The following is a 13,827-nucleotide window of genomic DNA, read 5'->3' as shown; positions in this document are numbered from 1 at the left end:
TACAGAAGAACACAACAAACTGTACTTCCTTCACCTATGTGGAAGACCTAATAAGTGAAGAACACTGTCTTGGGCTTGGGCTAGAAAGAGCATTGTACGATGTACATTGTACAAAATGGGCCCAAAGAAGACTGTAAGGACAGTAGATTTTGCCAACACATCTCATACTCACTTCACACAATTGTATCTCCCATTCAGAAGTCATTTCAATTACAGTCCCTTTCTAATTTATGAACTCCACAGTGGAGATGTTCAGGCATTGCAAGAAAAAAAAAAAAATATTAATTCGCTGTAATCTTTCATTTTCCCTACAACCCTCAAGGAGTATGTAACATTGTAGCTGAAATGTAGCATACAATACATGACATAAATATTTCTGATAAATTTTACTGATTCAACAATACAGTAGACTGTAGTTGGATGCACTTTTTGAAAGGCTAACATAACAATAAACTAGAAGACCATGCACACACAGCCCAAAATACCTGTACAGTGCACTATTTAAAAAGAATTTGCTGAAATGGTGGAATCAATCGACTACTTTGTACATGGTAGTAGGGTTCTATCATGAGAGTTTGAGAGGGTTGACTACAGTATAATGTGCGAAAATGTTAGGACACTGATGCCTTGATGTGACTTTACACACAGATTGCGTGTAGTATCCCACAGTAGGTCTGAATGTCTCAGGTTTGTAGGCTGTTCACTCCAGAATTACTACAGGTCTGTGAAAAACAAGAGCTAATGAATCTAATTAGGCTCACAGCCACATCTAGGCTCATGACAAGCTGCTGATTTCTTAATTAAGTTCTCTTCTTCACTCCTACAGTGTATCTAATGGTCTGACCCTCTTCACTGTAAACCTTCAGGTATCCAACAGAAACACAGTTGATATTAGGGAGAAATTCATGTCAAGAACATGTTTACTTGCTAAATTCATGCAGTGGATGAAGTAAAATGACCACTTGACACAGTTTGATACAACATACAGTACACTGTACACTGTAGTTAGACTGTATCCATCATATATCAGCCATTCCACGTACAACCACCACTCTATTGGGAATATGATTTTTCTGATAGAATTTACACTCATGAATATGGACACAGCTGGCAATATTTTGTGAATCATGGCAGCAACAACAAGTTGGTCATCAAAACTGATCACATTCAGAATCCATTTAAAAACATGACAAGCATGCTAGATTTTGGTAGTTACCTCTGCTTTTAGGTAGTTTATGACACCGCGGTGAATATTAGACTGAAACTCTACAGACGAATACAATGTACAACATGAAAATTTCCTTGTTCTTCATTGTAAGCATGCAAGAGTGGACTAAAATTTGAAATTATATCACAAAAAGCTTGAAAACTAACACCAACAATGACAATGATGACAACACTCAACAATAATGATGATGATAATAGTGACTAAAATAATAACAGTTTAATGATGGCATTAAAACCTGAAAGATAAAATGTTTCCATGGTGCTATCCACACGTCTGCCAAGTACAATTTGTACATGGCTACAGTCAACACTATCATCATCATCACCAAGGCAGACTGGGAATAAACTTTCATCTCTCTGTGATTTCACTCTCTCCCTCCCACACATCCCTCATCCATTGCATCTTTCATTCACCCTGTAGCAGTACCGCCATACAGCCTCAGACTGATACTGTTTATTGACTGCTGCTAGTCACCTGTGGTGAACCCCAAGGGGTTAATCGCGATCCCGCGATCCCCCGATCCCCCATTTTCCAAGGTTTGTGTGTGAAGGACTATCCTGACCTTTGTGAGGGAATGAAGTAGGATCTTTTACGAGGACCACAATTTTCATGTCTTATCTGATGGGCACAACTTAAAGGGACTGTACAATACTGGTTGAGGTAGGGATTCATGTTTTGAACATTCCTAAGTGAGATAATGAAAAGCCTCTTATGAAATATGAAAGAGCATGTAATTTTCAGAAGGATTCAACGTTTATTTGATGAAAATTGGTTTTCAAATGGCTGAGATATCCAAAAAAGTGCTAATAATAAAAGGCGACATGCCCCAACTTTATTAGTGTCTCTTTGTTTCACCTTGTTTTTGGATATCTCAGCCATTACAAAACCGATTTTCATCGAATAAACCTTTGATACCTCTTAGAACTGCATGCTCTTTGACATATCATAGAGTGGTTTCTGAATAACTCACAAAACGTTAAAAGCTAAATTTTCACCTCGACCAGAACTGTACACACCCTTTAAGAATGAAATCGGACGACACTGTATCAAAGAAATGTCTTCATCATTTATATTTTGATATCTTTATGGAGTTTTTATTTACATTACTGTTTGTGATAGTATGACAGAATTGGGTACAAAGTCTGTTATTTGATTCAAAGTGCTCTACTAAACATTAATCTTTGCATCACATATTTTATCAATAAATATTTGAGTGATAGTCCACCATACAGTGCGTACTTACCTCCCACTCTGCAGCTCAGCTTTGATTTCACCTACACAGTATGAAATGGAAAGAAGGATAAAACAAGTGTCACATCATAACCCTGCTTCATTTTGACTCATTGCATTCATGAAATGTGTACATACACTGATACAGGCAAACCGGTCTATAGCTGCCACCTATGGGAGATGAAAAAAGTGGCCATTAAAGATAGGTTGCCGCTATAGGTAGGTTCTTTAACATGCTTTATCTCTCGGACAGAATTGTTTTTAATAGTGAGTCCTACGCATACAAGTGTACGGCAGGTGGCAGCTATAGACATGTGGTTGCTATTTAAAAGGTTACGGGTTTGAGTAAGTTTACTTAAAGCAAATTATGCAACTCATTAAAAACATACAACTTGGTTTGTACTGACTTATAAATTATAAGACATGTAGAGTTTTAAAATTATACAGCATACAATTTGTACATGTACACTGTAGGATGTACAGTTGTACATTGTAATAGCATGAATGTGGAGAAAGTATGGTACCATAAAGATCTTGGTCACTCTGACCCTTTTATTGCTAAACGTACACTTTAACTCTACAGAGACAGCTGGTACAAGTTTCACTATCAATCATGTAGAAACATACAAGTACAAAATAATGAATAATAAAACACCAAGCATAATATAACATCTGGATTTACAGTAGGACAGATGACTGAATAGATGATAGACCCTCACAGGGTATTCATACACTGTGTACAATGTACACTGTACCATCATAACTTGTTTGTATTGAATGACAGGATAATCATCAAATCACTGATTTTTAGGTGATCCGAGTATCCTCTCGGATCACCTTCTGTATCTGTACTGATTCTTTATTGTGTTTTGGTTTTTTTCACCAGTAAATGGTCAAAGAATTCCTATTAAGCTTGTTGTGAAATGAAAATACCTACATGTGTATGTACATGATATCAGAAAAAAATAATGAGTGCAGGTCCGGCTAGCTCACCAAATTGCTATATTGCTGACATGATTTTCAACATCATGTGCATACATGTACAGCTGTAGCACCCCTTTACTGTATGACTACCCATACCCTTATCAACAAAGCATGATGCTGCCTACAATACACACGTACTTGTACACATTCGTATGAAACGTGCATACATACCCTATGTACAACATGTAAAGAGGAAATGTTCCATTGCCATTACAACAGAAAGAAATGAAACAAACAAATGGACATCCAATGATAAACCCATGCTGACATGTATGCATGAATATGAATACACTATAGTACAACTATTTGGAGATTGATTTAGTCCATGGACTCCTTGTACTGTACATTTAAGTCGCAGATCTACACGAAACATGTAATTGAAACCTTTGTGAATTCAGGCCAAAGAGTCCCTTTATTATACAAAACACTATTACATGTACATCTGTGTAATTCACTATTTTTTCCATTCATAACACCATTTAGCTTTGTTTTGTTTTTTCTGAATGATGTGAATATGACTGTCCTTATGGCTATGTCAAAGGTGTATGATGAACGATATCACTGCAATACCACTGAGCATGCCATAAAGATATGACCCAGGAAGCGTGTTTTTTTTAGACGGCACAGATTGGGGAAACTAAAAATCTATCGGGGACCCTATCCCTAAACCTGACCCTAATCCTAATCCTAACCCTAACCATCAAACCCTAACCCTAACCCTAACCCTAACCCTAACCCCAACCCTAACCCTAACCATAACCATAACCATAACCAAAAACCCTAACCCAATGTTTTTCCCATAGGTTTAACACGCGCCATGCCCCAATCTGTGCCGTCTTAAAAAAAAACGCACCCAGGAACACTGACAGCCATGCTTTTTATACATACACTGTACAGTGTACAAATGTACATGTACTGTAGCCCCGCTCACAGTACAATGTACAGTACAAACAGTACACATGTGTACATACATGTACATACATTGTACAATGTACTTACAGTAACTATACAGTGTGTATTGTACAATGTAACATTGTACAGTGTAACATGATTCAGATTTCTGTGGCTTTGTAACATTTAAGCTTTCAATGTTTACATAGCATACGATTGTTAAATTACTAAATTGACCTGGGCTGATGCCTTAATTACTGCTACAATTTTGTACAGTGTACAATGAAATCATTGAATGCCACACCCCCCCCCCCCCCCCCCCCCCCACCCCCCCCCCCCCAAACACACACACAGAAAATACAACATACAAATTTGTACAGTCTGTACTGGTCAAAAGGGGAAAAAATGGCAAGGACAGACAGTATTTAATGCAGTCATGTTGTCGCCACCTCATAATTAGGCGATAGATTGGAATTAAAAAAGGTCCCCAAGACAATGGTTTCCCTTCATGTATCAGCATAGCAAGCATAAAGGAGCTTGTTTACCTCAGCTATATTGTAAGCAATGTCATGGTTCAGCAAATATTTAAAGGACAAGTCCACCTTCACAGACATGTGAATTGAGTGAAGGCAACAATGTTAGTAATAGCAGAATACATCAGTGAAAGTTTTGGGAAAATCCGACAATCCATTCCAAAGTATGAAATTTTTAAGTACATTGTATCTGCACAGTCACTTCTGGATGAGAAGACTACCACAGTGTATGATGCTATGCGTACAACGATATAAGGCCAAGTAAAAAAAGAAACCAGTTTCTCGTCCTCGCGCGCATCGATTTTGGCCGCCGCGTCGATTTTTTTACTATTTACTATTTTCAAAATGGCGCTGAAAATACCAAGAAATTCATATTTCTCGTCCCAGCCCGCTCCCCGCCCGCATCGATTTTCAGTTGCCGCATCGACTTTTTTGATATTTACTATTTTTTCGGTACGTCGTGATGTAGACAGGACGTTGATCACCTTCTGTACATTTCTCTCGTGCTGTTGCCTGCTTCATGTGCTGCTAGATTGAATGCGCAATGTAACCACAAACCCCGTTATAACGAGGTCCGTGGGACTGGCGATATTACCTCGTTATGACCGCTACCTCGTTATAACTGTACTCATCAAAAACAAAGAAAAACATAAGCATGACGTCATATACCCATCAATTAAACTTAAACATACCCTTTGCGTTGTTACTACACAATTATTGAGCGTTATTATTGAGAGAATAAAGGGAGATTATTTGTGAATTAGCCGAAGAAATAGAGGCTGAAATGATAAGTTAATTCTTTATTGTAATTCTTGCTTGTTAAGCTTTTTCTAAACACCAGCGCAAACATGGGGGCAAGGCTATAGAGTAACTTACAGGCCTTGTTAACCGTAACTTGCTAGGTATTTTTACGCTGTTGGTGCCCAACGGGAATGCGATGATATCATGAAACATTTCGGCTGTAATCTTGTACACAATGTACAATGTATGATCGTTGCGCCCAAATGGATAAAAAATGTGTTCTTTTTTTTCTTCCGACAATCTCTTCGCGTTTTGTACGACCGTTCTTGAAAATATGCGACAGGATTTAATGTGGGAGGTTGTCATCTTGTTTACGCAAATCTGTACCAGATCTATTCAAACTAATAAATGCGTTTGTTTCTTTTTCTGATTTAGGTTAACATGCGTCATTCAACTTTTTTACGCTACTGTCACCTGGCGAGATCGCGATGATTTCAGAGTAACATACGTGTGTTGTTTGCCGCTAACTTGCGAGGTACATTTTTGTATTTTACGCTGTTGGTGCCCAGCGGGAATTCGATAATTTCATGAATCATTTGGCTGTAATTTTATCGTTACGCTCGAAGGGATTAAAAATACGTTCTTTATTTTCTTCCGAAAATCTTTTCATGTTTTGTACATCCGTTCTTGAACTGTTGAATGCGTTTGTTTCTATTTCCGAGCACCAATTAAGTAGCTTAACATGCGTTATTCAACTATTTTTACGCTACTGTCACCCGGCGAGATCGCGATGATTTCATTAATTATTTCGGCTTTTATCATACACACTCATATTTAAATTATCATTCGTTAAATGATCATGAACAAATCCAGATCTATTCAAACTAATACATGCGTTTGTTTCTTTTTCCGAGCACCAATTAAGTAGCTTAACATGCGTTATTCAACTATTTTTACTCTACTGTCACCCGGCAGGATCGCGATGATTTTACTAATTATTTCTGCTTTGATCATACACACTCATATTTAAATTATCATTTGTTAAATGAAAATGAACAAATCCAGATCTATTCAAACTAATAAATGCGTTTGCTTCTTTTTCTGAACACCGATTAAGTATAGGTTAACATGCGTTACTCAACTATTTTAACACTATACTGTCACCCGGCGGGATCGGGGCGATGATTTTATTATTTCGGCTTAAATCATCCAAACTCATATTTGCTCAAAACCTGCAAAAGAACTGGAAGTCGGAACTAAAATTGGAAAGGATGTAATGATGAGTTGCACACGCATTCCAATTGTCCATTTTTGGTCACAATTTTATTGATCGCTACATGAAAAGTCTTTGAATGCGTTATCTATTTTTTTCTCGTTGCACTGTGGTCTGACCTCATATCACGCACGCGTTTCTCGCGAAAAAGAAAATCGAATGATTATGTTTAATAATTTAGTAGGAACATCGGAAGGTGTTCCTGTGTCTTATCGCGTGATTAAGAAGAAAACATGGAAGGAACGGTTCTCTGCAAAACGGGAAAAGACGTGGATAGTGAGATTTCGGTTTCCAATGTTTCATTTGTCGCGTGTTTGAAAGCGGCAATTTGGTCGAGAAATGGAACCTCATTATATCCGATCAAATTGCTTATGTTTTTCTTTATCATGATTTACCGAAATTGTCCTCGCTATAACCGAAATCTCGTTATAACCGATTCGTTCTGCCTTAGGTTTACACGCAAAGGAAAACGGGACCGACGCGATTACCTCGTTATAAGCGGTTCCTCGTTATAATTCGTTATGATTCATAGGTTCAACAAGTGATGCATAAATTAATGTCACTATTTTATGTAAAAAAAAAACCACGTTTTTTCCCATACCCTTGATATGACTAAATGAATACAGTCACAGTGTAGATAAATTGGTATACTTGTCATGCATAAACAGCAATATACGCAGATTTGGTATAAAATTGTGCATCACTCAAATGATAAGTGCATGGTTTGTATCACTGCTGGTTCTTGGTAGCACTGTAATGATGGCCATGGAAGAAATGAAGGGAGAATGTGACTTACTTTCACAGGTACATGTTTTACTACATACATGTATGTAGTTTTGGTATACAATCATTCATCATCCAAATGATGAGTGATTATCAAATGTCTTTTTAGAACATGGAGAAACATCTTTAAATGTTTAATGCTATAATGCCATATCAGTATCATTTTGACATCCATCTGCAATTGTACAAGCCAGTTTCCCGTTGAATGTGCTACAATTGTACTGTGAAGAAATGCAGATACATACCAGCTGTGTGGACACAAAAAGTCACAAACACAAATGATAAATAAATCAGTGTTTTGAATATCATGGAATTTATTTCAGTCTTGCATTTGTTGAAAGACATGTTTTATACCTGTTTCAATTAATAGCACAATACATCAGAATTGCAAGTACGCTGGTATCAGAAATGCCATTACAACACTAAATACCAGTATTAAGATGGCCATTTTCCCTTCGACAACTGTAGTGGAAAGAAAAAGCAAATGTATTTCTGCATGCATGAAGTTTCATTTCAAGTATATCTATTTGTTTGAAAATGCACAGAGTGCAGGCAAGACATACACTTGGGACCTGGTCTCTCATAACACAGCTACCAGAGTGATATTTCATTTCATAAACTGGATATAGAAAATACATGTAGTAAAACCCTCTCTCGTTACCTTTCTCAGAATTACCGGACGAGAAACACATATTTCTTTCATTTTGACAATCCTCGAAAAAATAGTAAGATATCAAATAGTAAGGACCTCCCTCATCGCCTTGCTCAAAAAACCCGGACGAGAAACTGCTTTCTTTTTTCACTTGGCCTAACATAAGGAATATAAAAAAAAGAATTTCACAAAACTTTGCTTTTTGAATAAAGTGCAAATTTCTTCGACTTGTTACTGACATATGTTAAGGGCAATATTATTCCCCTTGCCTTCTGAAAGAGAGAAGTGTTCTTTTGTTACGCGAGAAAAGTAAAAATATAATGAATTTTCTTTATACTTTCGTGAATATGCCGTTGTACACATGTGACATCACAAGCTATAGTAGTCTTTTCATCCAGTCTTGACTGAGCAGAAACGTTAAAAATTCATAACTGTAGAACGGATTGTCCGATTTTCCTCAAACTCTCACTGATGTGTTCCACTAATATTGCTGCATTCACAAAACCCACATGTCTATGAAGGTGAACTTGTCCTTTAATGAATGTCTGGAGACTTCCTGTAATATGAATCAGATGCTTGTCTTGTAGCATTAGCTGACGGATATTTTGCTGGGTGTCAATGTAGCATACATTGTAGTATGGTTTGTATTCATGCATCATTCCATTACTTTGCTGTGAACCTTCCTCTCTGTGTAGTACCCAGGCTACAAGTACAGATGCTGTAGTATGGTTATGTGATACAACTGATCCTTCATTATCATGATTGGAATCATGAATTGTTGTAAATTATACATGATCTGTCACTATAGGAAGCATGACATGCTGGAAAGTACTGCACACACCCATGGGACTGATTGTTTTAATCCCTCCCTCCATAGGACTAGACGATTCCAACTTCCAAGGATAAAGTGTCCAGGGGCACAACCGCTGCTGCCACAGGACTTGAACCAGGGACTTCATGATTCACCACCAAATAGGTTCGCGAGGTTTTTGTTTTCACGAATTTCGCGAGTCAGGCGCTATTCCCAAATTTTAAGACACACAAAAATATTGACTCTGATCCTGATTGAAGGTGACGTGCAACTGTATACATGTAAATTTCTCCATTCAGTACTGTACTCCATGATCGCAAATTCAACCACTCATGAAATTGTCGAGAAGTCTTGATTTGCGAAAATTCAGACTCACAATTAAAATACTTGTACATGGCATACAGAAGTCCATGATCTTATCCACTCAGCCACAACAGCTGTAGGGTATGATGATACTTGATACCTCTCTACGTGTACAAATGTGTACTTAATGAACAGTGGATGCTCAAGCTGGAATACACTTTGTGTGTCTGTTTTACCTACTTGTACAACATGGTACTAATCACTTCCTAAAGCTTTTCTGTAAAGTAGCAAAAAGCTAAAAATTTACTTCGATTTCATAAAATTATCACCTTTCGATGATAAATCTCTGTGCAAATAATCCAAAAAAAAAAAAAAAAAACCTTCCTGAAAAGACTATTAAACACATGCTCCTACACTAACTTGAATTCATCTCAATTGGTCATTACAATGGTGTACCTGGAGTACATTGTACCTTAAGTACCTAAAGTGAAGCCATTTTGAGAAAAGATGTACAATTGTATGTACACTGTACTGTAAAAGTGGACATTTTCGCGCAACTAATTTTTCGCGGTTGGCCGGGTCAGAACAGTTTCGCGTGTTTTTAATTCCGCAGAATCAAGACATCATGCACAGGAACGTACGGCAGGCAAAAATATTCTTATGCTTTTATTTTTGTGCTAGTTTCTGGTTGCGCTAAATGAGCGAAAATTTCCACTTTTACAGTATGCTATTAAGACCGAAGAGAAGAGCATTACAAAGTATCCATTGCCACGTGGAAGAGGGCAAGCATGGAAGGAAATACAATGTACATTGTATGCAAACTGTTCCATTCAGAGTTTGACTGCTAATGAGAGGGTTTAACTAGAAGTCCCTAGATGACATCATGGGATGAATTTGTACCACTCATGCCACCAATAATACTTTCAAATCTTGTTTCCATCTAGAAAAGTTAAATATACATAGGTCTGAAAAGCTGCATGTAACATCTTGTATACCCTGTTTCTCTTTAAAATATTTCTCATCTGTGATGGTATTATAAAGTGAACACACACACAAAAAAATTCTCTTATTGAAGAACATCCTACGTACAATGTACATGTGTTCTGCCCATGGATATCACATCACAAACTGTCCATCAGCATTTGATAACATCTACTCTATCGAATCAAGGACTGGAATTTGACCAATTTACCAGCAATACTGTACCATACATATTGTAGATACAGTATACATGTACATTATGTTCCCTCATAAATGCTGAATGAAGAGTGGATGCCATACATACAATACTGTACAAAGATTGTATGTGTAGCTGCCTTAGCACACACAGTGCTTTTTTTCCCCTTTCTTAAATCGTATGAGAACAAAAATGTTACCTTTTCTTTGTACCACTATGTAGAATTACACTTCCATCACAATCAGTACCTGGTATAATGATCAATGGTTTCATTGAAGGTGAGGGAAAGACTTCCATGCCAACAAATATACACTGTAATTCACCATGCAAACCACCCTACTCAGTCTGTAGAGCTCTACTGTACATGTTATGTGTACAATGTATAGTACAATTGTTAATGTTAGCTTCCGCACAGATGCACGCACTCAAACATACATGTACTACAGGCAAGTAGTGGGGTGTCAATTTATTAGTCAAATCTATTTGTTCTGATCAAAACTCAATCTTTGTCAAAACAAATGGATAGAATTTTTTTCTTCTTCTCATCATTTAGAGTGGACATGTGTGTGTTTAACAAAAAAAATCACAGTGCAAACTTGCGACCATTTTATTGATCTAGATCCTATATCAGATGTAAAACTTTAATGAGAAGTGAAGAGGAGGCCTCATGAGCACTGTGGGGAGGGAACCTCTTGAGTACCCCAGAGGTGCTCATGAGGGGGAGAGTGCCTGGTGAGACAGAGCCCACCCTCCCCCCCCCCCCCCCCCCATGAGCGAATTTCCTGGACTGTATTAGAGGTGTTTTGTCCCCATAAATTCAAATGATCTACACTTGTAGGACCAGTGCGTGACCGCAAGATCGTTCTACATAAGGGCAAGTCCAAGATACATGTAACGCGCGCATTACGTATGGGACATTCAGAGACTTTTATGACCTGAAAAATAGTGTTAATGGCCTTTGATCATATAGAACTTTTTCATGGTGATTGATATGTAGGAGAAGTATAATCAGGTAATAAATGGAGAAAAATGACCTTCACAATTATATTCTAGAAGAGAAAATATGTGCCGTTACGTATGGGACCAGAAAAATTTTGTTTTTTTGAACATTTTTTTCAACCTCAAAACTCTCTGAAAGTATTTCATTCTACAACTTGCAACTCACTGTGATGAAAGTCACAATACTCAAGATTATCAGAGGTAAGTGTCATGTCATGAGGCAAAAAGCTGTAATTACAGGTTCTAATTAAAGACAGACATGACGTGTTACGTATGGGACACTTTGTCCCCCATTCGTTTAGTGTGTGGAGAACCATGTTTATGGGTATTTTGTATAATTATTGAAGTAAAATCAGTTGAAACTACTCAAATACTGATCCAGATTGTCAAGGGAACAATATTCCCCAAATATTTACCATCATAATCATATTCAGTTATATTTTTATATTTTTATGACCAACCTGAGTATGCAAGCCCTTTGTCCCCCATTCGTTTAGTGTGTGGAGAACCATGTTTATGGGTATATTTTGCAAAATGATTTTGCAAAATACCCATAAACAAATTTTTGCATAATTATTGAGGTAGAATCAGTTGAAATTACTAAAATACTAATCCAGATTGTCAAGGGAACAATATTCCCCATATATTTATCATCATAATCTTTATTCATATTCTATATTTCTATGACCAACCTGAATATGTATGCCCTGTATTTTTAGCAGGATAGTTACAAACTGTACTACTAAAAGATTGAACAGTAAAGTGTTTTAATACTTCCATTGATGAAGGGCAGTTTGCCATTCAGTTTCAATAAAAAAGAACTTGACACAAGAAATATTAATTTCAATAAATATGTAATACCTGCTGCGTGGAACCCTGGGCAGTAATCGAGTAGATCCCACATGTACATGTATGATGTCTGTCTATCAATCAGGTCATTGATTCGAGTCACACCTCAGTATGTATACCCATGATTTTTGTCGTGGCTACTACTGAAAACTGAATAAGGACAATTTGTTTATCACTTGCAATTAAAAAAAATGATGCACGAAACACTAATTTGAAGTAACATCTTCATTATCATCACATACATGTGTTGTACAATGCAGCTAAATGTAACTAGAGCTCTACGTTGTGTGGTGGACAGTACCCAATATACTTGTAGTTGAACTCAATCTGCTTGTGTATTCGGTTTCAGTACCCTTTAAATCAGAGGTGTCTACTTAAAGGGACTGCAGAGTTCTGGTTCAGATGGGAATTCTGATTTCAACTTTTACAAGATAATTAGCACTTCTTTTATGAAATATTTAAATAGCATACAATTCTAAGAGGAATTCAAAGTTAACATGACAAAAATCCATTTTCAAATGGCTGAGATATCCTGAAATGTGGTGTCCTAACAAAAGGTGGGTCACATTTTTTATTGGGACCACTTCATTTAACTTTGTATTTGTTTGTTTTTGATATCTCAGCCATTTCAAATTGGATCTCCATCAAATAATTTTTGAATTCCTCTAGTCTTAGAATTGTATACTCTTTAATAATTCATATAATTGGTTTCCAATCATCTCGTAAAATGTTGAAAACTGAATCCCCATTCCTGCAAAAACTATACCATCCCTTTAATGCTGATTTTCATGGGTTTTTTTTTTTTTGCCATCTCCCCCTCCCCCTTTCTAAAAATTGTTCAGTCAAGTACATGTATTGTTTCAAGTGTCTATAACTCAAAAGTAGCTGCAAAGTTGGGATGCTTTCTTCAGGATGATTAACCATTTGTGTACTGAGAGACCCTCCCAGCTACATGTAGCTACATGCATTTACATGCAATATGTATGGGGATGTCCCATACGTAACGCATTTGTCCCATACGTAATATTATTTAATTCCCTAATAAAAAATATTTCTTTTACTATTTTTTCTTCATTCTTTGGTATTTAACTTCTCTAAACAATAAATTAGAACTTTCCAAAAGGGCATTCATATAACCTTAGAAATTTCAGAAAAAACCTAAAAAAATGACCTCAATTTGTTATGTATGGGACATCTCATGATAGGACACGAGCTAGTTAGCATAATCATTTGCATAATCCCTAAATTTTTGTACCAAGTTAAACTATTTGATGAGCTTCCTATGTCCACATATTAATCAAATATCATTTGCTTTCCTTTGAATAAACATGAATTTTTATAAATGTCCCATACGTAACGCTCTATTTCACATT

The 13,827-nt window shown here is 36.8% G+C and overlaps 1 protein-coding gene across 1 annotated transcript in view; it reads right to left on the bottom strand.

Annotated features, from left to right (window-relative positions):
• LOC139719537 (brefeldin A-inhibited guanine nucleotide-exchange protein 1-like) overlaps positions 1-13,827 on the bottom strand; it is a 57,036-nt gene that overhangs the window by 41,100 nt on the left and 2,109 nt on the right. Inside the window, exon 2 of the mRNA XM_071630950.1 lies at positions 2,472-2,502. Coding sequence (XP_071487051.1) covers positions 2,472-2,502 — 31 coding nt within the window. The remainder of the gene's footprint in view (positions 1-2,471; positions 2,503-13,827) is intronic.

This window comes from Diadema antillarum, unplaced genomic scaffold (genome assembly GCF_040938485.1).
Source record: "Diadema antillarum isolate AM-2024a unplaced genomic scaffold, OU_Dant_1.0 scf00000111, whole genome shotgun sequence".
In the NCBI taxonomy this organism is placed as follows: domain Eukaryota; kingdom Metazoa; phylum Echinodermata; class Echinoidea; order Diadematoida; family Diadematidae; genus Diadema; species Diadema antillarum.
The sequence above is the reverse complement of the archived record's forward strand: the minus strand, read 5'-3'. Positions and strand labels throughout refer to the sequence as shown.